General features: G+C 47.1%; 2 protein-coding genes across 7 annotated transcripts in view; both read right to left on the bottom strand.

Annotated features, from left to right (window-relative positions):
* The window catches only part of IKZF4 (IKAROS family zinc finger 4), a 71706-nt gene extending 67462 nt beyond the window's left edge, over positions 1 to 4244 (bottom strand). For 2 of the 6 annotated variants that reach the window (XM_079965490.1, XM_079965492.1), the window contains exon 1: positions 1033 to 1138. In XM_079965490.1, the coding sequence (XP_079821616.1) occupies positions 1033 to 1035 (3 nt within the window). In that variant the 5' untranslated portion in view covers positions 1036 to 1138. Of the gene's footprint in view, positions 1 to 1032; positions 1139 to 4109 lie in introns of those variants that run through there. The other 4 variants (XM_079965491.1, XM_079965488.1, XM_079965493.1 and 1 more) reach the window with 4 other exon arrangements.
* Positions 4245 to 7731: 3487 nt separating this feature from the next.
* SUOX (sulfite oxidase) lies at positions 7732 to 20649 on the bottom strand. The gene is made up of 4 exons (XM_079965497.1): positions 20334 to 20649; positions 17209 to 17275; positions 14631 to 14802; positions 7732 to 13219 (listed from the first exon to the last, which is right to left on the bottom strand). Exons 2-4 carry the CDS (start codon positions 17262 to 17264, stop codon positions 11789 to 11791), a joined length of 1659 nt encoding a protein of 552 aa, XP_079821623.1. The 5' UTR covers positions 17265 to 17275; positions 20334 to 20649; the 3' UTR covers positions 7732 to 11788.
* Positions 20650 to 22661: the final 2012 nt, after the last annotated feature.

Below are 22661 nucleotides of genomic sequence, written 5' to 3'. Positions count from 1 at the left end.
TGGTTTGTTTTATAAACCATGGTTTAACATTACATGCAAATTAGTTCAATATGTACTGTCTTGTCACCCCAAGAAATGAGAGAGGTATGCTGAGTTAACCTTTAAAAGAGACTTTAAAAAGACTTGGTCTAAGGGCATAGAAAGAATGGTGCTCACATTATGGAAAGCCCTTCTAGTAAAGCAGGGGTGGAGAACCATATTTCTGTCTCCAGGACTATGTACCAGTGATAGGCATGTCTAGAAGCAAAAGTAGTATGGCCAGACCCAAAACTGGGGGAGCAACAAATGTGACTTATTTGTATACAATAAGCTACATTCCAGCCACGCAAAAAAACAAAGGGTTCTACATATCTAAGCAAGCAAGAGCCACTATAACAACTAAAGGACACTCCTGAGACGGGCTTGAAGCAGTGCTAGTGACGGGTACAGTCTGAGGGGAGCCCTCAAGACCAGGTAGAGAGGCCTCAAGTCCTGAGACTTCTCTTCCCTGAAGTAAATGCTTGCCAGGGTCATAGCAAGAATACATGTCAATATGGTTGTGCATAGGAAACATGAGAAGCTTTAGATATTTTAAGATTCTGCACTATTTTATTTTTTGATATTTTGAGACATAACCCACTCTGAGTCTCCAAGGTGAGCTGTATATGCATCCAGATAAACTAACAGGAATAACTTCTGGGACAAGGGATTCCAGTCAAGGAGTCTGCTCCAAACAGGAAAATTAATCATTTGGCTGATCTTCTCAGTAAAAGAAAAACTTCAGGAGGCTACAGCTAACTTGAATCAAAAGTCTTGCTGAGCTTTTGCTTGGATCTATGACAGTTCCCTATTCCAGTTTTTAAGCTTACCTTCTTCTATGAACTAGAGTAATACAACATTGCTAAATAGTGTGAAAAGAATAAGAGGCAACTGAAAGACTCACCTTCATGGTCAAGTCTGCCCTATGTAGGCTTAGTCCAGGGCCACCAAAAGACTAAATAAGAAGTTTGCTACATAATGTTAATGGCTGAGGCAGATCTAAACAACTCTTACCATTAAAGAGCAGGTACCAGGAATAGTTCTGTATGATTTTTTGCCATACTGGTAGGCTATTCAGTCTGAGGGAGGTTCTGACAAAACGTCCTGGGGTGATCTTGAGACCACAAAAAGGAAGCAAGGTTGGAAGTGGTTGTTGAAGCACATACAGCCCAAACCATTTTAAAACAGGAAGCTGAAATACAAGAGAAAAGGCCACTTTCTCCTGCTGCTCAATAGCCTGCCTTCAAGGTATGGTGGCAAAGGCCACACCATCCATTTATCGTGATTACAGATTTTTAACTTGTCAAAGCATAATCAGTACTATTCATAAGAAACAAAGCTTTCACCTTAGATAAGCCTGGAATACAATAGCAGAGGAAGTGTTATGGTTTCACATGGTTGTTAGCAACGAAGTAGTCCATGGAGAACCGGTGTAGCTTAGCAGCTTGGAGAATAAGCTAGGAATCAGGATGTGTCTGGTTCAAATCCCTCCTTTGCCATGAACTAAATAGGTTGCCTTAGGCAAGCCATTTTCTCTCAGCCTTACAATTGCTAATACAATAATCACACTCTCCCTACCCTACATGGTTGTTGTACGGATAACAAGATAACGTATGTGAATGATTTAAAACAATCTCATTATATAAATGCTAAGCATCATAGTTCTTTGTATGCATGATTGCAAGCTCTAACCTTGGAAGTGAGTCATTTTAAAAACAGTGGGATTTACTAAGAATTAGCCACATATAAGACCGGAAGAATAGACCTGACAGAGAGAATCCCAAAGCTTATCATAAAGTCTTGCAGTAACAAATAATGTCCACATTTGATTGTCAAAGAAACTCAGTGAGATGAGTTTACACAATACACTGTGATAGTTTAGAACAAATATGAAACACTAGCATCTTGAAGTGGGTAACAAGAACATTGTTCCCATTAGACAAAGGAACTACCATGGCATAGAAAGTGGCATGGTTTCTAATGCACAGATCCCGGGCTACCCCTGTACTTTACACCATTTGAATAAGTCAGCTGAGAAGTTCGTCTTGAAACCTAACAACCAGTTTGGGGATAAAAAGCCTATCTACAAAGCCAGTGCCAGCTCATGTGACTTAAATGCACCAAACTAAGAAACTTGAAACCTTCTTAAGATTCACTGGCCTGATACATGTCTAGCAGCATTAAACATATGCTAGAGAATGAATGAAGTCCTGCCTTTATCTGATGAGCCTCAACTGACTTGGAAAGAACATTTTGCCCCATGAATAACGCTTTCAGGTGTATATTGTTGCATTCATGACAATGAGAGTCAGCTTGGTTCTGAGACTCTGCTAGGTGGGATCCAATAACTCAACATTACACATCTCCCAACAAACACTGGCTATTTAGAGAATTTGCCACTTCATAAATATAAAGAAGCAATAGAAAATTAAGGCTAATAGTCCAAATGCATGCCAGGAAAAGCATGGCAGACACCTTTCCAACATAACCTTGTTAATATCATGCTGAAAATGTCAGAAACTCTTGCACAACTGTGTCATACTTAATAAAACTCCAACTATATTTTTAAGGAAGCTCATACACACAGAGAAGAGAGCATGTGGAACAAATTGTCCTACTCTAGCACACCCAGCTCTCTTAAGTATAGTTCCACCTTCTCAAACTCCACACCTCCTCTATTCATTGCAGATGCAAAAGCAGCCAAATTTGGGAGCTAGGCAAGCTGGAATTCAGTCCTTCAATTCCAGAACAAGATGCCCATTACAGCTTACCAGTATTTCTCTTAGCATGATACTATGGTGGTTTGAATAAAGAAAACAGTACTCCAAAAATGTAAATCCTGATATATTAGTGTAGAAGAAACTCAACTAAAGCAAAACACTGAAAATGAACTTTTCATACTATAAGCCTAAAAGTTTCCACATTTTCCCAAGCAAAGGAGTGTTTTTTGTTTCAGTTTTAGACTGCATTTTTTGAGGAGATACTCACATTCCTGTTACTTTTCTCTTGCTCTCTCACACATACAACCACCCAGGAAAAAATATACTAGTCTCATTGTACAAGGGAAATATTAAAAGTTTAATTTAGCAAGAGCTGGAAATGAGAAGTGATTGGAATTTCGACTAACCAGGGTACTAGCAAAGCTTATCATCAAGAGAAGGTTTGTTTCCTTTCAGAGGTAACCACAGATAACCAGGCTTCTAAGTCTTCATTCAGATTCTTCTCTGCAAGAAGTATGCAGTCAGAAGAGTACAGTAAACAAGCATGCTCCCAAATCTATCAATTCCTCCTTCACCTTCGATTACTGATGCATAATAAGGGATGCATTAGAGGAGGCAACTACACTCAACGCTGTACAACAGAGAACCCTTTCCCCAGGGAGAAAAGTACCTTTTGCTAAAGACTTCATGGCAGCCCATCAGAATACAACACTCACAATCTGTGTGTGTGTGTGTGTGTGTGTGGCCAGGACCATGTGTGTGGATAAAACACAGATGCACGCGCAATGCGGAGCCAAACCTATTCAAAACCTGAATGATGGGATTCAAATCCATAGCCTGGCACAAGACAAGAGCCTGCATTTCGTTGCTGTTTCCAGCATGTTTAGAGTAACACTACCCTGAAGTGACAGGTACCTCTCCTTCCTTGCGTCCCACTTCTTCTCCAACCAGTAGGGCAGACACCATCCCGAAACAACCGCCTCCAGTCAGTCCCCACCACTCAGGACGAAGCTGAACTTCTAAGTGCTCCTAGCCCTGGGGCTCGACTTCCTCGGCGGGCCCTTCTTGAAAAGCCTCTATTATGAGCTCCTGCAAAGGCGCAGCCCAAGTTTGCGCCTTTCTCCCTGCAGCCAGCTGTTCCTTAGTTACCACCTCCTCTCGCACAGAGCTGCTCCTGACAGAGCGCCGCGCACTTTCCCCCTCTGCCCACCGAGGAATCTCCTCGCTCCCCTCGGAGCCTTCACCTCAACTCCTTCCCCCACCCTCCGCTATCCGACTCCCCACTTCCAGAGACACCTCCCGCCTCAGCCCCGCTTTGCTCGTTCTTCCCTCCCGGCCCCCGTCCGCCCGCCCGCCCCTCTCTTTCCTCACCTGACTCGGGGGGGCTCCAGACCCAGCCGCCTCGCCGTGGGGAGGGCCCCCCCGGCCCAGCCGCTGGGAGGGGGGTGGGGGGCGCTGGAGGGGGGCTCAATGGCTCCGCGACGGCGGCTCCATCCACAGCGCCTTCACCTGAGGAGGGACCGAGCCCCCCTCCCCTCCCCGAGCCACTTCCGGTCCCTCTGCTAGGCGACAGGCGCGGGGAGATGAGCGTCGAGAGGCTCGAGTGGTGGTCAAAGAAAGCGCCCAGGGCATCATCATTCCGTCAGGGGGTGGTGGGAGAGGGAGCGCATCGAGCGAAGGCTTTAGAGGCTAGGCAAGGGGGAGCGGGTAGAGAGCCGAGCGAGTCGATACGGGAACTGATGGGCGGGGGGGGGGCGGGGGCGGAGAGAAGGGTCGTCGCTGGGGAGGCGGCGGCGAGGAGGGAAGCAGGCCGAGCACGGAGGCGCCTGGATAGAAGTAGGGACGATCCGAACGCCGGGCGTATCGATGGCGGTCTCAGGAGGAGAGGGAGCAGGGGGCACAAGCTGAACGCCGAGAGCATCGGCTCAGAGCGCTGGCGAAGGGGAGATATTGGGGGGGGGGTGTCGGGGCGTGTCTGTCTGGGAGTCCGAATATTCGCCGATCGGGGGACCCCCTCAAGTTGCTCCCCAATCTTAAATTAACAGCAATTAGCCTTGCATCTTAAATTAACAGCAATTATTAGTCTTGCATCTTAAATTAACAATTATTAGCCTTGCATCTTAAATTAACAGCAATTATTAGTCTTGCATCTTAAATTAACAATTATTAGCCTTGCATCTTAAATTAGCAGCAATTATTAGCCTCGCATCTGCCCCCCGGTCGCCAGCCAGCGATGAATGCAACGTGACAGTTCGAGGCGGGTCCTGCAGTTCCCCCAATTCCTTGCAAATCGCGATAATGATGGTTCTAGAGGTGTCGAAGGAACTAATATGTTGCACGCGGGGTATCGATAGTGTGTTTCTGCGTGTTTCACCACCAGCAGGGACGACCGATTTGTTTCCGACGCGCGTGGGAACGTCCTTGCCGATTTTCTTTCATAGTATTATTTTTTTGTGTGTGTGTGTAACGAATAAACTGTCTGCCTTTATTACGTACTCTCTCTTTCTATCCTACCAGTTTTCGCTCAGACGTAAGTACGCTTGCAACTTCACCCTTAACGACCCAAAGCTTGGGAAGTTTCAGTGGGATTTATTTGGAACCGCCCAGCAAGCAGGCATAGGATTATATATACCCTTAGTAACAAAATAAAGTACTGGAGCAAACCAGTGGGGATAAATTGACAGGACCTAGCTTGGCCCTTCCTTACACTTGCCGATGGAGAAGGTTGCTTAGATGAACTGTAGGTCTCCAGCATCTTCACGTGTCCCTTATTTCCGTTTTACATTTTGACACAGTTTAAGAACAGACCCCCCCCCCCAACAAACACACAAAGGCACAACGGCTTAAGTAACCAGCAGTTATTTATTATTGTTAATGGTGATGCTGATGAAGAGGCATAGGGTTTCCTGTGGCTCTAGCTTCCAGCACAAATTACTGGTTATAGCTAGCTTGCAAGAGACCTGTACAGTGGTACCTCGGGTTACATACGCTTCAGGTTACATACGCTTCAGGTTACACACTCCGCTAACCCAGAAATAATACCTCGCGTTAAGTACTTTGCTTCAGGATGAGAACAGAAATCTTGCTCCGGCGGCGCGGCAGCAGCAGGAGGCCCCATTAGCTAAAGTGTTGCTTCAGGTTAAGAACAGTTTCAGGTTAAGAACAGACCTCCGGAACGAATTAAGTACTTAACCCGAGGTACCACTGTAATTCCTCCTGCTGCCACAGGGACTGTGGGTTCTCCTATATGTAACACACAGGATGGAACCGCTTCACGGGTTTTTTTTTGGGGGGGGGAGGGAGAGGATGAAGCACTTCTTCATCCTAAGGCTGATAATAGTTTTCAAATTGTCATTTCCCGTCCAGTCGATTTTAATTTAAAATTCTCTTTGAAGCTGGCAGCATTGTCTGAGGAACACATTAAATTTGGTTGTTTTCACCCTGCGTGTGCTAATGTGGTCCTCTTTTGAGCTTGCAGCTGACGAATTAGCTAATTAAAGCCCTTTATCCCACATGTAAATAGGACAGAGAATCCGTGCTGACATGAACCAAATTACCTTTGGCTCCGAGAATCTCTTTGATCTGGATGCAAGATGCACATCAAACACAACACACCATCTAATAATGCTGGTCAGGGAACAAAATCACCCTTGTCCTCAAAATTGTGGCATACCACCCCTCATTTACTTAGGCAATCATTATTATTTTCATTGTAATTAATCCATAGGCACGAACCTGCAAAATTTGTCCTTGTGGAGGGTGGGAAATGTTATGAGCAGAAGCAATCCCCTCATCATCTACTTCAACACTTACCCAGCTCCCCTTGCAAGAGCCCACTAGGAAACTTTATTCAGTAGCGTTATGTTCCATCCAATTTTATGTTTAGCTCAGCACTGCTCAAGTTGAGGCTTTTGTGTTGCTGCAAGCTTGCTGACTTAGACTTGAGGTTGTCAGCAACAATCTAAATCAGGTTAGAGTCACTGGATTCCAGCCCTGTGTTGCATTCAAGGCTATCCTCTCACCCTTGATATGCCACTAGACCCTGGGCAGGCCCACTACAACCTTGTCAAAGAACCAGCTGACTTCTACCACTGGTATGCTACTGAATACCAGTTACTGGGGGAGCAAATAAGGAAGCTGGCTATTGTCCTCATCGTGCCCTGACTGCATCCTAGTGGCATCTAACTTGCCATTGTGAGAAGCAAACATCAGATTGTCCGGACAAGAATAAGATAGAAAGCTTCCAGTTATGGGGATCCCTGCAAATGAGACCCCAATGGGGTCAGCTGACAAATTTAACAGTCGAGAGGAAATGTAAATTAATTAAGTTATAAGCAATCTGCCAACTGACATACACCTAATAGAGCCAGTGTGACATTGTACTATGCTGAATATTCCTTCTGTGCAAGCATTTCAGCATACCAGATGGAACAATCAGCCCTCATGACACCCCCAAGCCAATTTCAGGGGGCACAGGGGGAGAAGGCTCCATTGCAAGTCCTTGCACAGGGAGCTCCCATTCATCTTCAGATGAATCCCACTCAAGCAGTTACCAAAGTACATATACTGATTTTTATGGAATCAGAAAGGTGGATGGGTTGTTAAGATATAATCTAGTCCAATCCCCTGGTGATGCAGGAAATCTAGTGCTACAGCACCCCCAATAATTATATACCGGTAATTATGGCTGTGGTTTCCATAACTGGGGCCCGTCGCATGAGCAGAGTATAGATTAAACTAATAAGAATATACACTGCAGACTGAAGGCAAGTTCCCCTGAAATTAAGCGGATGTACCTCAAATTAAAGAGTGTTTCAGATTACAGGTGGTTCCCATTGGGCGTGGAATTCTCAAATGCAGCATTGTTAACTTATCCCGGGCTTTTATGTCTGAATGAAGTTCAAAAGCAGAGCAAGAGATGGACCTGCATATAACCTTACAAGCAAGGAAGAAGAGATGTACATAACACAGGTGGAAACAAAAAGAAGAGAGATAAAATCCGGAGTGTTTATTAAGGACTACTAGAAAATATAGATTCTTACCCTATGCAAAATTAACAGAACAAATGCAATATTTTATCACACTCATCAGCTTTCAAATAAGGACAGAGCAGAAGGAGCCATTACACAGTAAAAAAATGTTATAGTTTCCCCTGTGCAGTGTGGAGATATTAAAAGGTATCTGGTTTTAAGAACTACTCATTCCTTCCCCATGCAAAAGGGGAAGCCTTTTCAGCTTAAGGGCATGTTCCCTTGTGTACAGCCTTTGAGGGGAGGGGTGCTTGCCAGTGGTGGGGTGGGCCAGAGGCAAATCTGGGCGGATCATTGGATGTAGCTCTTACTTTTGTACAGTAGGCTACATCAGGGTTTCCTAAACTTAAGTCTCCTGCAGTTGTTGGACTACAACTCCCATCATCTCTAACTAGCAGGTCAAGGATGATGGGAACTGTAGTCCACAAACAGCTGGAGAGCCAAGTCTGGGAAACACTGGGCTACATTCCAGCCACGCAAGTCAGAGAGGTTCCTCCACCTACTCAGAACACACTTTACACCTGCTCTAGGACACCTGCTCTAGGAAACCAGCCTGTTGATGACCATTTTTCAAACAGACTGCTTGGGCTTGCTTTCCATCTTATGCCTGGCAGCTCAGAGTTCTCAAGTCTTGCTCTTAAGTGGGTGGAAAACTTCACCTGATAAATTTGGGATAAAGCAGAACAGCAAGGCTAGGGAGAGATTGCAAGCCAACTGTTGTAACATATAAACTTCAACTTGACTATAGGCAGCCTGTGACGAGTTCCCATTGGCTCTCTTATCGCTAATCTTTTCTGTGTGCACTAAGGAGGGAAACCCCTGCTAAAAGTGCCAGGCGTTTCCCTTTGCTTAGCAATGGTTTATATGCAAATCCCTTCCCGAATCAAGAAGGGGTTTGCATTGAATCCTACCAAACTGAGCAGGATTTAACCCCTGCGGAGGGGGGAGTTAAATCCTACTCAGCTTGGCTATGTTTTGAAGTCCCCATGTTGGGACTTCAAATAACCTCTGAGGCAGCCAAGTGCTAAATCTTCGCTTTAGCAGTGCCTTGCTACCAGTGAGGTGCTTTGAAGCCGAATCCAGACTTCAAAGCCCTGAAATGTCGTTTGTGATGTCAGGTGATTTGGCATTTGGTCAGCCCCACCTGTCAAATTTGGCTTGTGAGGCAGATCCTGATAAGGCTCCTCACACACACTTTGAAGTTTGTTACCACAAGCGGGAGGGACGTGAGTGGCGCTGTGGGTTAAACCACAGAGCCTAGGACTTGCCAATCAGAAGGTCGGAGGTTCGAATCCCCGCGACGGGGTGAGCTCCCGTTGTTCGGTCCCAGCTCCTGCCAACCTAGCAGTTTGAAAGCATGTCAAAGTGCAAGTAGATAAATAGGTACCGCTCCGGCGGGAAGGTAAACGGAGTTTCCGTGCGCTGCTCTGGTTTTCCAGAAGCGGCTTAGTCATGCTGGCCACATGACCCGGAAGCTGTACGCTGGCTCCCTCGGCCAATAAAGCGAGATGAGCACCGCAACCCCAGAGTCGGTCACGACTGGACCTAATGGTCAGGGGTCCCTTTACCTTTACCACAAGCAGGGGTGACAGAACAGGCACTCACCAGCTTCTTGTAGTCTTGAATAGCCAATTTGCCTTCCAAACCTACAGGTGTCACCCTCCTCTCTTGGGCTGACTGGGACTTACCCAGGAAGCGCTTTGTGCACAGTGCCAGGGATGGAGAACCTGTAGTCCTCCAGATGTGGCTGAACTCCAACTCCCATCAGCCCCTGCCAGCTTGGCCAATGGTGAGGGATGATGGGAGTTGAAACCCAGCAACATGGGAGATCCCTGGTGTACATGCATATCCTGATTTTCTGGCTGTAACCCAGCACCATTTGAATCATGTTGTAGTTCCAAACCAACCACCCCATTGTCTTGCTTTGTTAAAGAGTTAACAGGACCTGGAGCTATGGAAGAGAATCACCTGGAGCCATACAGTGAGATGAAGGCACCTGGACAGGATTCAACCCATTAAATCCTCTTGCCTGCCCCACCCCATATGCAATCCTACAGCACTAGTGGAAGGGAGGAGGTGAAGGAATCCCTTAGCATTTTTGTACACTGCCTCAAACAGGTCATCATGGAAACTCTAGGCAAAGTAGAAAAAACGAATGAGATGAATACATTTTCCACCATGGCCAGCAGAGGGAAGCAGCCAATTAAAACAAGAACAAAAAACCCATGAATAGATACAGAAGTCTTTTATAGTGTGACGAAAGCTTTTCCTAACCCCTCTAAACCGGATTCTTGAAGCTTGGCAAGTGTTGTAAGGGGGGGGTGGGGAATGCTTACAAGCTAGTAGGCAGAGTTTCCAGTCTGGAATGTGATTAATTTCCCCAAAGCTCTCGAAATCTGGCCTCCAATTACCACTTCAGATACTTGGGGAGGGCAGATCGGAGACTCACCCAAAACCATCCATGGCGACGTTTTCCATCCCCATCCTGAAACGTCAGAGCAAGAACTGGCAGAAAATGCTGGGGTACCAAGAGTACAGTGAGTGTCACGTAAACTCACAAATCTACAATGGAAAAATCTCTCCAGGCACTTATTGTGGCAGGTGCTGGCAGTGCCCTGAACAGGCACAGGTTGCAAAAAGAAAAGAGGTGCAGCTATGATGTCCTGATCTGATGAGAAGGATCAGCAATGGCGGTGGGGGGGGGACACACACCTAATTTTGGACGGGGTGGGTGGTGGTACACAATGAAATGCACAGCACTGGCTCCCAGTGCATTTCCAGACACAGTTCAAAAGCACTGGTGCTTCTTGGTGGTGCCCTGCCTACATTACAATATTTTGGGCAGCAGGTTAAAAAAGCTTTAATGTTTTCCCAGGGCTTTTTTTTCTTTTCCAAAAAGTTGGTGTTAAAAAAAAAAGTCCTGAAATTAAACTAAATGTTACACTGTTTTACCTATGACTGTTTTCCTGCAAGTTTGTGATGTTATTTTAATGCTTCATGGCTAACATCCCCCCCCCAAAAAAAAAATACACTAACACACACACATATATAGAGAAGGCACAAAGTGTTCATGGGAGGAGATAAATGCCCATGGAGAAAGCCAATTCCTTGGACACACACACATAAATCTAAGCTCCCCATATGACCAGGTGCAATCTGCCCTACAACTACTGTTGTAGGAAACCCAAAGCATTCAAATTTAGTTTTGGTGTACACACAAACACACAATGCCTCTGTTTTGTATGTTGTTTTCCTAAACCTGAATTCCCATATGTGAGCAAACTACCTTTATTCCCAATCTCATTCTTATGTGCAAACAGAGTAGCCATTCTCTCTGTGTTTTTAGTCCTGCCAGGACAGGAGTTAAGTGTTTCACAAAAGCAATTGTCAGATCCCTTTCCTTACAGATAGAAAACTGTGCTAGATTGCTGGACGCAAAGGGCTCCTGTAACGTGTAAACAGCTGCTGAAATCGCCTCTTCGAAAGAGTCGAGATTTCTGTCCTCCTTTTTCATCTGGTCATCCATGACCATGTCTTCTGAGCAGGGCCGGGGAATGAGGGAACAGGCTCTTGTAACGGCGGCAAGAACCACGAGAAAGCAATCCTGAGGAGGAGCAGCAGCAGAGCGCAGGAGATAACGAAGGCAACTCAGCGAAGGTTGCACACATTCGCCTCTCGAGAAACAAACGCATAAGGAATTCTAAAGGGCAGCAGAAGGGCTTCCTTAAAAGACAGAGAAATTAGAGAAGAGGTAGTAAAAGGGCCTTCATCTTGAACGGGGCTTGCCAAGGTGGTGACCTCCAGCTGTCGTTGGGCTACAATTCCTTTCAGTCCCAGCCAGCAAAGTCGATGGTCAGGAATGATGGAAGCTGTAGCTCGGCGGCAGCTACAGAGTGACAACAAATGCTAAATCTCTTCTCCAAGAGGATGGAGGCAAATGTACTCTTGGAAAAAAGAAGGAGCAGAACCGCAATCTAAGACCCTTTGTTTCTTTCAGGCAACGAGGCACGACTCAGCCTCTTACTCCTCGCCCACGCTGACGTGGACCCGATGCCACGCGCTGTTGAGCACTCCCAAAATGTTCCAGATGGGCGCCACTGTGTTGGGCTGGTCGTTATAGCTGGCATCCACAGCCTTGCAGACAATGTCCAGCTCTTTGGTGCCTTCGGGCACGCAGGCGTCCAGCTGCCACAGCTGCCACGCCCAGGCTCGACCAGGCAGCTGCTCCTTCCCGGTGAGCTTGGCCACGTGCCAGCTCTTCCCACCATCCAGCGAAACATCGACGCGGATCACCCTTCGACCCCCTCCGCTCCAAGCGTAGCCTTTCACCGTGAGCTCCCCGGGGCAGACGCAGGCACCCGGGCCCGGCTCGGTGATTGCCGACTGCACGGGCATATCTTGGATGGCAGGGGCGCTGGAGAAGTCCACGTTGTCCCACGTCACGGAAGGGGAGAATCCTTTGTAGTCCTTCTGCTGCCAGTGGCTCTGGCTTTCTTCCGGGCCCACCGTGATCCGGGCCAGCCACTTGACGTTACGAGCGCCGACTATCCCCGGCGCAATGACTCGGAGGGGGAAGCCGTTGTCCCGGGGCAACTCCTCCCCATTCATCTCATAAGCCAAGAGGACGTCCCCGTCGGGACTCATGGCCTTCTTGAAAGGGATGGAGGCCCCGTAAACTGTGCCGCTCTGATCCTTGTCCAGTCCCTCAAAACAGACATGCCCCTTGTCGCCGGGTTTGTACCCGGCTTCCGCCAGGACATCCCGAAGCAGGGCCCCACCCCAGCGCGCGTTACTTATGGCCCCGACGCCCCAGCCCAGCCGGTTGGTGTTCTTGATCGCGTTCATCTCAGCCCGGCGATTGCCGGCGCACTGCAGGGTGGCGGTCACCTCATGCTTGGGGAATCTCCTCTTCAGCTCTTGCAGGGATAGGGACATCGTCCGCCCGCCGGAACTCTGTACTTGCAGCCGGTAGGTGGCGGGATCCACCAGGGGCACGGGGAAGTGGTTGCGCTTGAAGAAGAGCGCGTTGGGAGTCAGGTAGTTCTCGGCAATCAGCTCCGGGGGGGTCTCTGCATTGAAGGGCTTCAAGGTGTTGATCCGCAGGGCGGGGTGCCGCTGGGGATCCTCGGCGTATGGGTCTCCCGGGCTTGGCTGCGGAGGCTCCTCGGGGCTCAGCTCCCCCACTTTGTACCCGCGGAGGATCTCCAGCACGTGTTCCTGCTTGTGCATGGCGTAGAGGGCCCAGAACGGTTCCAGAGCGCCCCCTGCCGCCAGGAGGATCTTACTTTTGCCTCCAGGATGTACCTCTACGAAGTCTGTGATGTCAAAAACCTCGCTGCCATAGGTCACCCACACCCGGTTCGCTTCACTGTTGTGGCGAGCCACCTCCTTCCGGGTAAAGACCGTAAATGGGGGTGCAGCTGCGGGCGCTGGAGTCTCAGGCTCAGCTGCCTGTAAGGAAGCAAGAGGGGAAAGCCATTAAGAAAGGAGAAACAAGGGGCTCTTTGCAGTCCTTAGCACTCTTCTGCCGTGATCAAAGAGCCCCACTTATTTACACGAGAAACCTGTCAAACCACAGTTGAACTATGGAGTTTGTTTCCTTTTCTTAAGCAATTATTAATTGGTTTTTAAATAAAAACAAACACAATCACCACGAAACAGCAGTACATCTAAGAGTGTGTGTTTTATCCATTGTCTCTAGACATACACTTACACATTCAAACTTATTACTTAATGTAGCCCCTCCACTGAGAATATTGAGCAGTTAGTATAAGAAGGTCTTGATTTTGGTCATTAACATTGTTAAAGAAAGGGGTCCACGTTTCTCGGGAGGCGTCTCTATTTGTTAAGCCTTTAACAACGCCTCCTGGGTCTGGTGAGACACTCAGACATTGCTATATCCAGGAGTTTGTTTTCATAAGGCCTAGTGATGGTCATTAACTTCCATGACTTTCAACGAGGATGAGGTAAATTAATGGAGGATCAATGGACTACAGTGGTACCTCTGGATACGAACGGGATCCATTCCGGAGCCCCGTTCACATCCTGAAGTGAATGCAACCTGCGTCTGGTGATTCGTCGCTTCCGCACAGGACGTCATTTTGACCGTCTGCTCATGCGCAAGCGGCGAAACCCGGAAGTAACACGTTCCGTTACTTCTGGGTCTCTGCGGAGTGCAACCCGAAAGCAACTTCAACCCAAGGAATGACTGTACAAGCTATAATGGCTACATTATATCTCCACTGTTGGAGGCAATAAGCCCAGGAATACCATTTTCTGGGAGCTGCAAGTGGGGGTGTCAGTCTTACGTTTATCATCTCCCACCTTGCTGCTTACAAGTTTAAGTTCAGGCACAGTGCCAAGTCCTTTTTTTTTTTTACAACAGCCCAGCTCTCAACGTTTAGCTCTTCTCTTCTTTTCTTCACATCCTACTGTCAGCATGCAGAGGGTCGCAAGGCCAGCTGGCTAGCCCCAGCTGGGTCGTCTCCTTTCAGCCGTCCCGCTGCAAAGACCCATTGGCCTCTGCTCCGGCGTATATCAGCGACCCAGGCTTCAAAGCCAGGGCACACTATGTCAGCAGAGCTCTGCACACACAGAATAGGCGTGAGGTTTGTGGAAGCATACTACAACTACGGATTTATTAATCATAAATCAGGACAAAGAAACATGTTGTCTCTCTCTTTGTTTTCTCTGAGAGACAGGGAAAGAGCAAAAGCTATACATGCAACGGAAGTTCCCAGCAAGCTGTGCTGGTATGTAAACAGACATGTGACATGCAACAATTCCATGTCTGCATCTAAAGGTGGAATGGAATTTTCTAACACCCACTACACATCCCACTTCCCCAAGCTGCCCCACTCACCCGCCGACGGTGATCTCCATAAGCCAAGATGGTGCCTAGGCCCAGTCCGGCCCCTGCTGCTACCATGACCCTGCGCCTTGTGCTGCCAGCATCGTTCCAAGTGCCATGGTTGCGGGAGGTTGTCCAAGCCATGCAGGCTGGAGGGTGGAGCCTCCAAGGCATCTCTCTCAACCTGTAACCAAAGCAGGCCAAAACCTTAGAAGAGAAGATATCTACAGCATATACTTTGGACGTGTTAAACAACACTGTTCTAGGATTCTGTAGTTTTATGCAGTGTCATTACCTGCAGGCTTAAGAGACATACAGGAAGAGGACACGGGAAGAAGATGCAGAAATAAGTTGCAGAGTGGGACAAAGGTGGAAAAGAGATAATTTGCTATGGCAGCACAGAGTCTGTCTTCCAGGATCCCAACAACATAATCAAAGGAATCTGTACCTTCCCTTAAGAGCACCCTTGCCTGACAAACGCAATATTCCCCACTTCACACACAGGGAGGGAACTTAACAAAGATGATGATGATGATGATGATTAATTACTTATGACCCGCCCATCTGGCCGGGCCTCTCCAGCCACTCTGGGCAGCTTCCAACAGGATATTAAAAACACAATAAAAGATCAAACAATAAAAACTTCCCTAAACTTCCCTAAAGAAAGACTGTGGGCCAGTAACCTAGGAAATGTTTGCCAAAGCAGAAAGGAAAATGAGTGCAGTTTGTTCTGCTTCCAGGCTGCCATTCTTAACTCCTTGGCAAAGGTGCCTTTCTCTCTTTTTCAAAGAAGAGTGTGTGCCTGCAATTGCAACCTGCAGCATGTTATCTGGCAAATTCCAGACCTGACATATAAAATAAGGAGGCTTTCCAGAGCCTTATGGTAATTGTTTATAAAAACAGGCCTGCCACTTCTCTTAAGAGAGTCAGAACAGGATGGTGATTCCTGTGGGGGAGATTATCATCACCCCCCAAAGCTACTTGATCATTGTCCTCATCTGCTACCTTCACAGAAACTGCAACATTCATATACTTCCCAAATTTGCCTCCTTTACCCCCCCCCCCAGCAATTCATTAGGCAGGTACCCTCGCCACCATGTTTTAGATGCCTGCTGATTTTTTCATTGCGGTAAGCCTACCCAGACATATCATTTAGCTATGTATTTTTTGCTTCAAACAGTTTTTCTGATTCTATATTCTATAGGAATCTATATTCTGATTCTATATGTGTTTTACTGATAATATTGTGTGTGCAACCTCGGAAGTTTTATAATTAAGAAGCCTAAACATTTTTCTCAATAGAAATAAATCCCAAGGGTTGTCCTCAACATTGTCCAGAAGAAGAATTTGGAACATTCTCCACCTCTTCTTCTTCTGCACACCCCCTAAATCTGATCTGGGGGTTCCCCCTAACCCTTTGTAGCAGGTTTGGTGATGGCTGGTCTCCAAGAAGGTGATGGCGCTGGGGGGGGGCAGAGTGGGGAGAAGGTAGAAATCCCATTGTGCTACAGCTAATCCATGCGCTAGCACAACTATTTAGTTGAATATCATCCCACATTTTGAATTCACAGACTTTTAAAAAAATAACCCCAAAAAATAACCCCCCCACCCTGTGAGACTGAGATAATTACATTTTTTTGCTGGGATTTCTAGACACCAAGAGCATAGGTAGCCTATTTCCACTCAGGCCAACCAGTGATTAATCTTTAACTCCTGCCTCCACTCAAGGCAAGGTAGAGGGAATTATAAACCTAATAAAAGGAGTACCCCTACCTAGATCCTTTGCCTAGGATCATAGAAGCAGAAGTCACATTGAAAGGGAAGTGATGCACTTGGAGATAAGATTAGAGGCCATATACAACTGGGTAAGGAGCCAAAACAAATACTCTGGAAAGGCTCTTTAGGAAAGTTCAGGTAAGGTCTTTTCGCAAGGTCTTTTTGCTTCCTTTTAGGCCACAGAAGCAATACTGCCTGCTAGAAAGGAAGAGACTTGGTAGGATGTGACTGGATGGGGGTTTAAATTGCCAATGTGAGTGGAAATTATAGAGTAGAACTAGAGAGGGAGGAATAGCAAAAAAGGCCTTAGCTTGACATGAACTTTTATTAGTAAAAATACAGCATTTTTTTTATTACAGAAGCCTTTTCTCCCTGTGTGTGTTGGAAACTTGGTTTCCCCTTTCAACCTCTCTGCTTTTCTTTGGGACCAAGAAACAATCTGAATACGGAATGTCAGCCCTGGCATTTTCTTTCCTAAGAAACTCAACAACTTTCCACACTAGAGCTTTTCCTGCTATATTGTCTCTAAGCCTTCCTTACCCTAGAGAAGAGCCCTATGCGCTTAGGAGCTTGCCCCTCTAATTGCCAATTGTTCCAATAAAAACAGTATTGTTTTTTATTTACTTTCGCAATTTTTTGGCCTGACTCAACTCATTTGCCAAAAACCCCACAGGCAGCAGCTTTTTGAGTCCATGTCAGGATTTTATGAGGTCAAAACAGAAAGGAAATATGTCCACCTTGGATAGCAAGTTAAAGATCAAAATGTCCTTTCACAAGAAACACAGAGTTGATGTAAATAGTCCATACTCCTTACCAGTGTGTTCTATGAAGGATGCAGAAGCCATTCCTGCTGGGTTTAGACAGCAGCATCTTCCCAGTACCTACATACAATAGGAAAAGTCAGACAGGATTTGCACCAGACAACACAAGTTCTAGAGCTGCCCATAAGCTGGAAATTCAGTTGCCACAAGGACAGTCTGGCCTCAGTTGTCTATGCTCTGATACTCCAAGTTAGACTATTGCAAGGTATTGGGCTGCCTTTGCAGATGCACAGCTAGTGCAGAATGCTGTGGTTGGATTATTAACTGAGATAAGAAAGTGTAAGCTCGCTTTCAACATTTTCAACATTATTGAACCAACCAGAGTCTTTACTTAACTTCCACTGCACAGTATTTACCTCTCTCTTAATAAAGGTAAAGGTACCCCTGACCATTAGGTCCAGTCGTGATCGACTCTGGGGTTGCGGCGCCCATCTCGCTTTATTGGCCGAGGGAGCCAGCGTACAGCTTCCGGGTCATGTGGCCAGCATGACTAAGCCACTTCTGGTGAACCAGAGCAGCGCACGGAAACGCCGTTTACCTTCCCGCCGGAACGGTACCTATCTATCTACTTGCACTGGTGTGCTTTCGAACTGCTAGGTTGGTAGGAGCAGGGACCGAGCAACGGGAGCTCACCCCGTCGCGAGGATTCAAACAGCCAACCTTCTGATCGGCAAGTCCTAGGCTCTGTGGTTTAAGCCACAGCGCCACCCGCGTCCCTCTCTCTTAATATTCTTATTAATTAAAAGGTACGTGCAGCCCAACCCATGTTTACTCAGAAGTGAGTGTCATCAAGCCCGAAGGAATTTACTCCTATGAAAATATGTATATAATTACAGTGTCCTGCATTATTTCAGCTTTGCTCTACATGTTCCTAGTTTCCTTTATGCTAATCACCAATAGGCTTCCTACTTGCAATATTGGAGACCCATTTTGCTCCTTATATTTGCGGTTCTAAAACGTACAGGTTGTGTTGTAGCCATTTAATTCCACATCAGCCAAGAGAGGCAGGAAAACACCCCTAAGGTAGCAAAATAGGTTCTTGGAGACCAGCTAAAAATGCTGACCTTAATTTAAAGTTTTAATAAAATGCATACAGAATACATGGTATGATCAGTTATTATTTACTTACTCGGCTGGATGAAAACAAAATCTAATTATTAGCAAGGAAACAAGAGAATACAACTTGAGGCTCATTCTGAATTTGCCCGCTTGTCCTGGCGAGACCTGGTTAGCATGACATTTCCCTTACATACTTTATTTTATTTTACTCTTGTATTGGTTCTGGCTGTGTCCTAACAGCCTGAAATACGTAAGTTAACACAGGTTAATGTTTTCCCATCGTTTTATCGCCACTTGCTGCATGTCAGGCTGCTGTAAAAAGCAGTCTATTAACAGGGAAGTCAGCAAGCTGATAGTGGGACCAACACCTTCTCCTGCAATAAATATTCTCAAGAGATAACCTTTCCTAGAAAATGAATAAAAAAAACTAGGTGAAAAGTGATCAGACTACTACTTTTTATATGTGCACCCGGAGCCGGATTTAGGTTTGATGAGGCCCTAAGCTACTGAACGCAGTAGGGGGACGCAGGTGGCGCTGTGGGTTAAAGCCTCAGCGCCTAGGACTTGCCGATCGAAAGGTCGGCGGTTCGAATCCCTGCGGCGGGGTGCGCTCCCGCTGCTCGGTCCCAGCGCCTGCCAACCTAGCAGTTCGAAAGCACCTCCGGGTGCAAGTAGATAAATAGGGACCGCTTACCAGCGGGAAGGTAAACGGCGTTTCCGTGTGCGGCTCTGGCTCGCCAGAGCAGCGATGTCACGCTGGCCACATGACCCGGAAGTGTCTCCGGACAGCGCTGGCCCCTGGCCTCTTAAGTGAGATGGGCGCACAACCCCAGAGTCTGTCAAGACTGGCCCGTACGGGCAGGGGTACCTTTACCTTTACCTTTAAGCTACTGAAGGTAATGGGGCCCTTTATATGTCCAGCTGTCCTTTGTCAACAACAAATTGTCGCTGTTTTCTGTGTTGAATATATGCTATATGGTGATTTATGGACCTAATAGGTATCTAAAGCCATTTGCACATAACAAATAGGAGCATACACAACACAAAACACTGCTGCTGTATGTAGGTTTTATTTTATTTATTTTTAACTTATATTTTGGAAATGTACACCCAGGGTTTTTTTCCTTTAAATTTTTTGGAGGCCCCCAAGAGAGTGGGGCCCTAAGCTATAGCTTGTTTAGCTTATACGTAAATCCGGCACTGCATCATATCCATCCTGTGCAATACAGAAGTAGATAGATGGATATAATAACATCGCAGGCTTTTGAGAACAATCCCCACATACAAAGGTCTCCTAGGAAGCTCCACGAAAAGCTTCTACAGCACCCAGAAGTCGCCAGAGGTTCTCACTGGGATTTAGGAAACTATCTCTGCACAAAATGCTGAAGGATAAACGCTTCTGAGAGGCTGGAGAAAAAAGGCCCAGGGCCAGCAAGACACATCCACAGAAACAGAGCTGTGACAGATGTCTGACTCTAAGGAACCATAACGGGCTACCTTCCAGATCCATTTTAAAAAATGAAATATTATTGTGAAGAGGAGCATTTTGTTTAAACTGGCAACCCTATGAATAAAGACGATAATGCACGTGTAATTTAGGCTAATTAACACCCTCTCGCCCCCCCAAATTATATTCAGGTTAGCATCCCTGCTGAACTGCATTGCGCTCCGGGGTGCTAACCTGAATATAATTTTTTTTGGGGGGCGAGGGAGTGTTTAAAAGTCAGACAAGCCCCTCCCTGCATAATCGATCACATGACATGGCATATTTGAATAGGAGTTCCCCATAACTTGGGGGGGGGGAATGTCCCCTTCAAATATTTTATAGGGGCGGAAGCGAAGGGACCTCCTGGGAGTTGGCTCTACTTTTCCACGCCCATCCTCGTAAAAAAGAGTAGCCCCCATAAGAGGCAGGGGACGCGTCAGCACAACCGCCCCCCCCCAAAAAAAAAACAACAGATGCCACTCAAAGCCAGGCTCTTCCCTCCCCTCCCCCCGCCTTTCTCCCCACTTCACCCCCCAGGGCATCCTTGCCCATGTGGATTCCTTTTCCTCCCACCTTCAAGTCAGGCCGGTCCTCCCGGGAAAGGTCCGTCTCCGTGACGCAGCGGCGGCCGAGCGTTGTTCTCCTTTAAGAGGAGGAGGTGGGATCGATGCGGGGGGGAAACGAAAGTGACGACAGAAAACGAAAGTCCTCGCCCACCGAAGCAGGAGAGATTTAAAGGGCCCGCGGCCCAAAAAAGAGCTGCCGCCTCGGACCCGGAATCCCCCGCGGCTACCTGAGTTGCGCGCAGCAGGCGAGAGCTCCAGCTGGCCGACGTTGCCCGCCTGGAAGATGCTCCCGTGAGCCGCGTGGAGTTTTCTGTTGCGCAGGTGCTGCGCGCTCTTGGCTCCGCCCTCGCGGCTCGGCAAGCGGAGGAAGAGGCCGCCCTCCCGCCCAAAATGAAGCCCAAGCCCCGGCCGGGCAAGCAGGCGCCGGCGGGGAGAAACAGTATTCTTCCATCTCAGTGTCTCAGGCTGGCGTCCCAGGTTCTTTAAAATAAATAAAAATAAATTAAAAACATCTTTATTGGAAGTTCAAAAAGTACATAATTCTATGTGCACTAAACATTGTGAGGCGTAAATAAAAGAGAGGAATGAAAAAGAGAAACAGAACCCTTGTAGAAGGAAAAATAAAGGGGCTTCCCCGAAACTGTATACTGTACAAGATTGTTATTGTACTTCACCAGATCTTAACCTATTACAGTATTTGTAAGAATGGATTCCAAATTCGTCCATGGTGTGATAGGATGTGGAAGGGAGCCGCATTTTTATTTTTCCAATTCATCAGGATTAGTCTTTTTGCTTTTTGCGTGGAAATTCCACTCATCTTGTCCTTTTGTAAGGTTGCAGGTGCTGGGTGTATAATTCAATAGGATATTTTGCTCTGTAAATGTGAGGTTGTTCCGTATGGTTCTGCTGATGGTTTCAGCTACCCTCTGCCAAAAATCTTTCAATATAGGACAATGAAAAAACATATGTTTTAGAGAAGCATTATCCCTGTTGCATCTCCAACAGGCTGGACCCAGATTCTAGTCTGATGAGAAAGGACTGGAGAAGAATGTTTATTTATTTATTGTACTTATATGCCGCCTTTCTCTTCAAAGGCTGTCAAGGCGGCATTGTCTACAGGCTTCTCCTCCTACCCATTTCACCCTCACAACAACCCTGTGAGGTAGATTGGGCTAAGAAGCTGACCCAAGGTGAGCTTCCTGGCCGAGCGGGAATTCAAAACCTTGCCCGTTTCTGAGTACGTTTCCAAGCACAATTCAAAGTGTTGGTGCTGACCTTTAAAGCCCTAAATGGCCTCGGTCCAGTATACCTGAAGGAGTGTCTCCACCTCCATTGTTCTGCCTGGACACTGAGGTCCAGCGCTGAGGGCCTTCTGGTGGTTCCCTCGCTACAAAAAGCCAAGTTACAGGGAACCAGGCAGAGGGCCTTCTCGGTAGTGGCACCCGCCTTGTGGAACACCCTCCCACCAGATGTCAAAGAGAAAAATAACTACCAAACTTTTAGAAGACATCTGAAGGCAGCCCTGTTTAGGGAAGCTTTTAATGTTTAATAGGTTATTGTATTTTAGTGTTCTGTTGGAAGCCGCCCCGAGTGGCTGGGGAAACCCAGCCAGATGGGTGGGGTATAAATAAATTATTATTATTATTATTATTATTATTATTATTATTATTATTATTATTGCCCTCCCAGGTCCCTGTCCCAACACGCTTAACCGTTACGCTGCGCTGGCTCTTTCCTCTGTCCACTTTCTCCCCACACCCGTGTCGTTGGCATGTCTAGAGAGAGAATGGAGTGCGCCTCTGGGGGTGAAGTTGAGCCAATGCGTTAGCAGCAACCAAGGTGACCTCCCTGGGCGGCGTCCTGGGCTGCCCAGACGACAAGACCCCCACTCTGGGCTTCGCCAATGTGGTCCAAAGGAAAGCAGAGTGATACATTTGGTACCAGCTTGGCTGCAGGAGTTGCTGGAAGGAGGAATACAAGGTGCCATCCAACCGTCACTCTGGATTTGTGCAGGGTTTACTTCGGCTTTATCTTCTTCAAAAGATGCCCCGCAAGGCAGCGAAGGTATAGAATCAGAGTTCTGCCCCTCACTTCCCTCTACAGCACATACTGAAACCTTCTTCTTGACCACTGTTGGTCTTGTCTGCTCAACCCACCAGAGCCTGTCTTCTCATGCAGGGCAAGTCCCTAACTCACCAAGGGCTTATAAGACCCATCAGCTACCCTCACTTGGTTTAGCCGGCCAGTCAAAGCCATTCCTTGGGTGTGGCTGCTGTCACCTCCTGACAGCTTCTAGGTGGAATCAAATTGATCCCCTCCCCCTCTTCCTTTTCCC

This window comes from Podarcis cretensis (genome assembly GCF_951804945.1).
Source record: "Podarcis cretensis genome assembly, chromosome: 2".
Taxonomy (NCBI): domain Eukaryota; kingdom Metazoa; phylum Chordata; class Lepidosauria; order Squamata; family Lacertidae; genus Podarcis; species Podarcis cretensis.
Note: the sequence above shows the minus strand (reverse complement) of the source record. Positions and strands in the feature narration are given on the sequence as shown.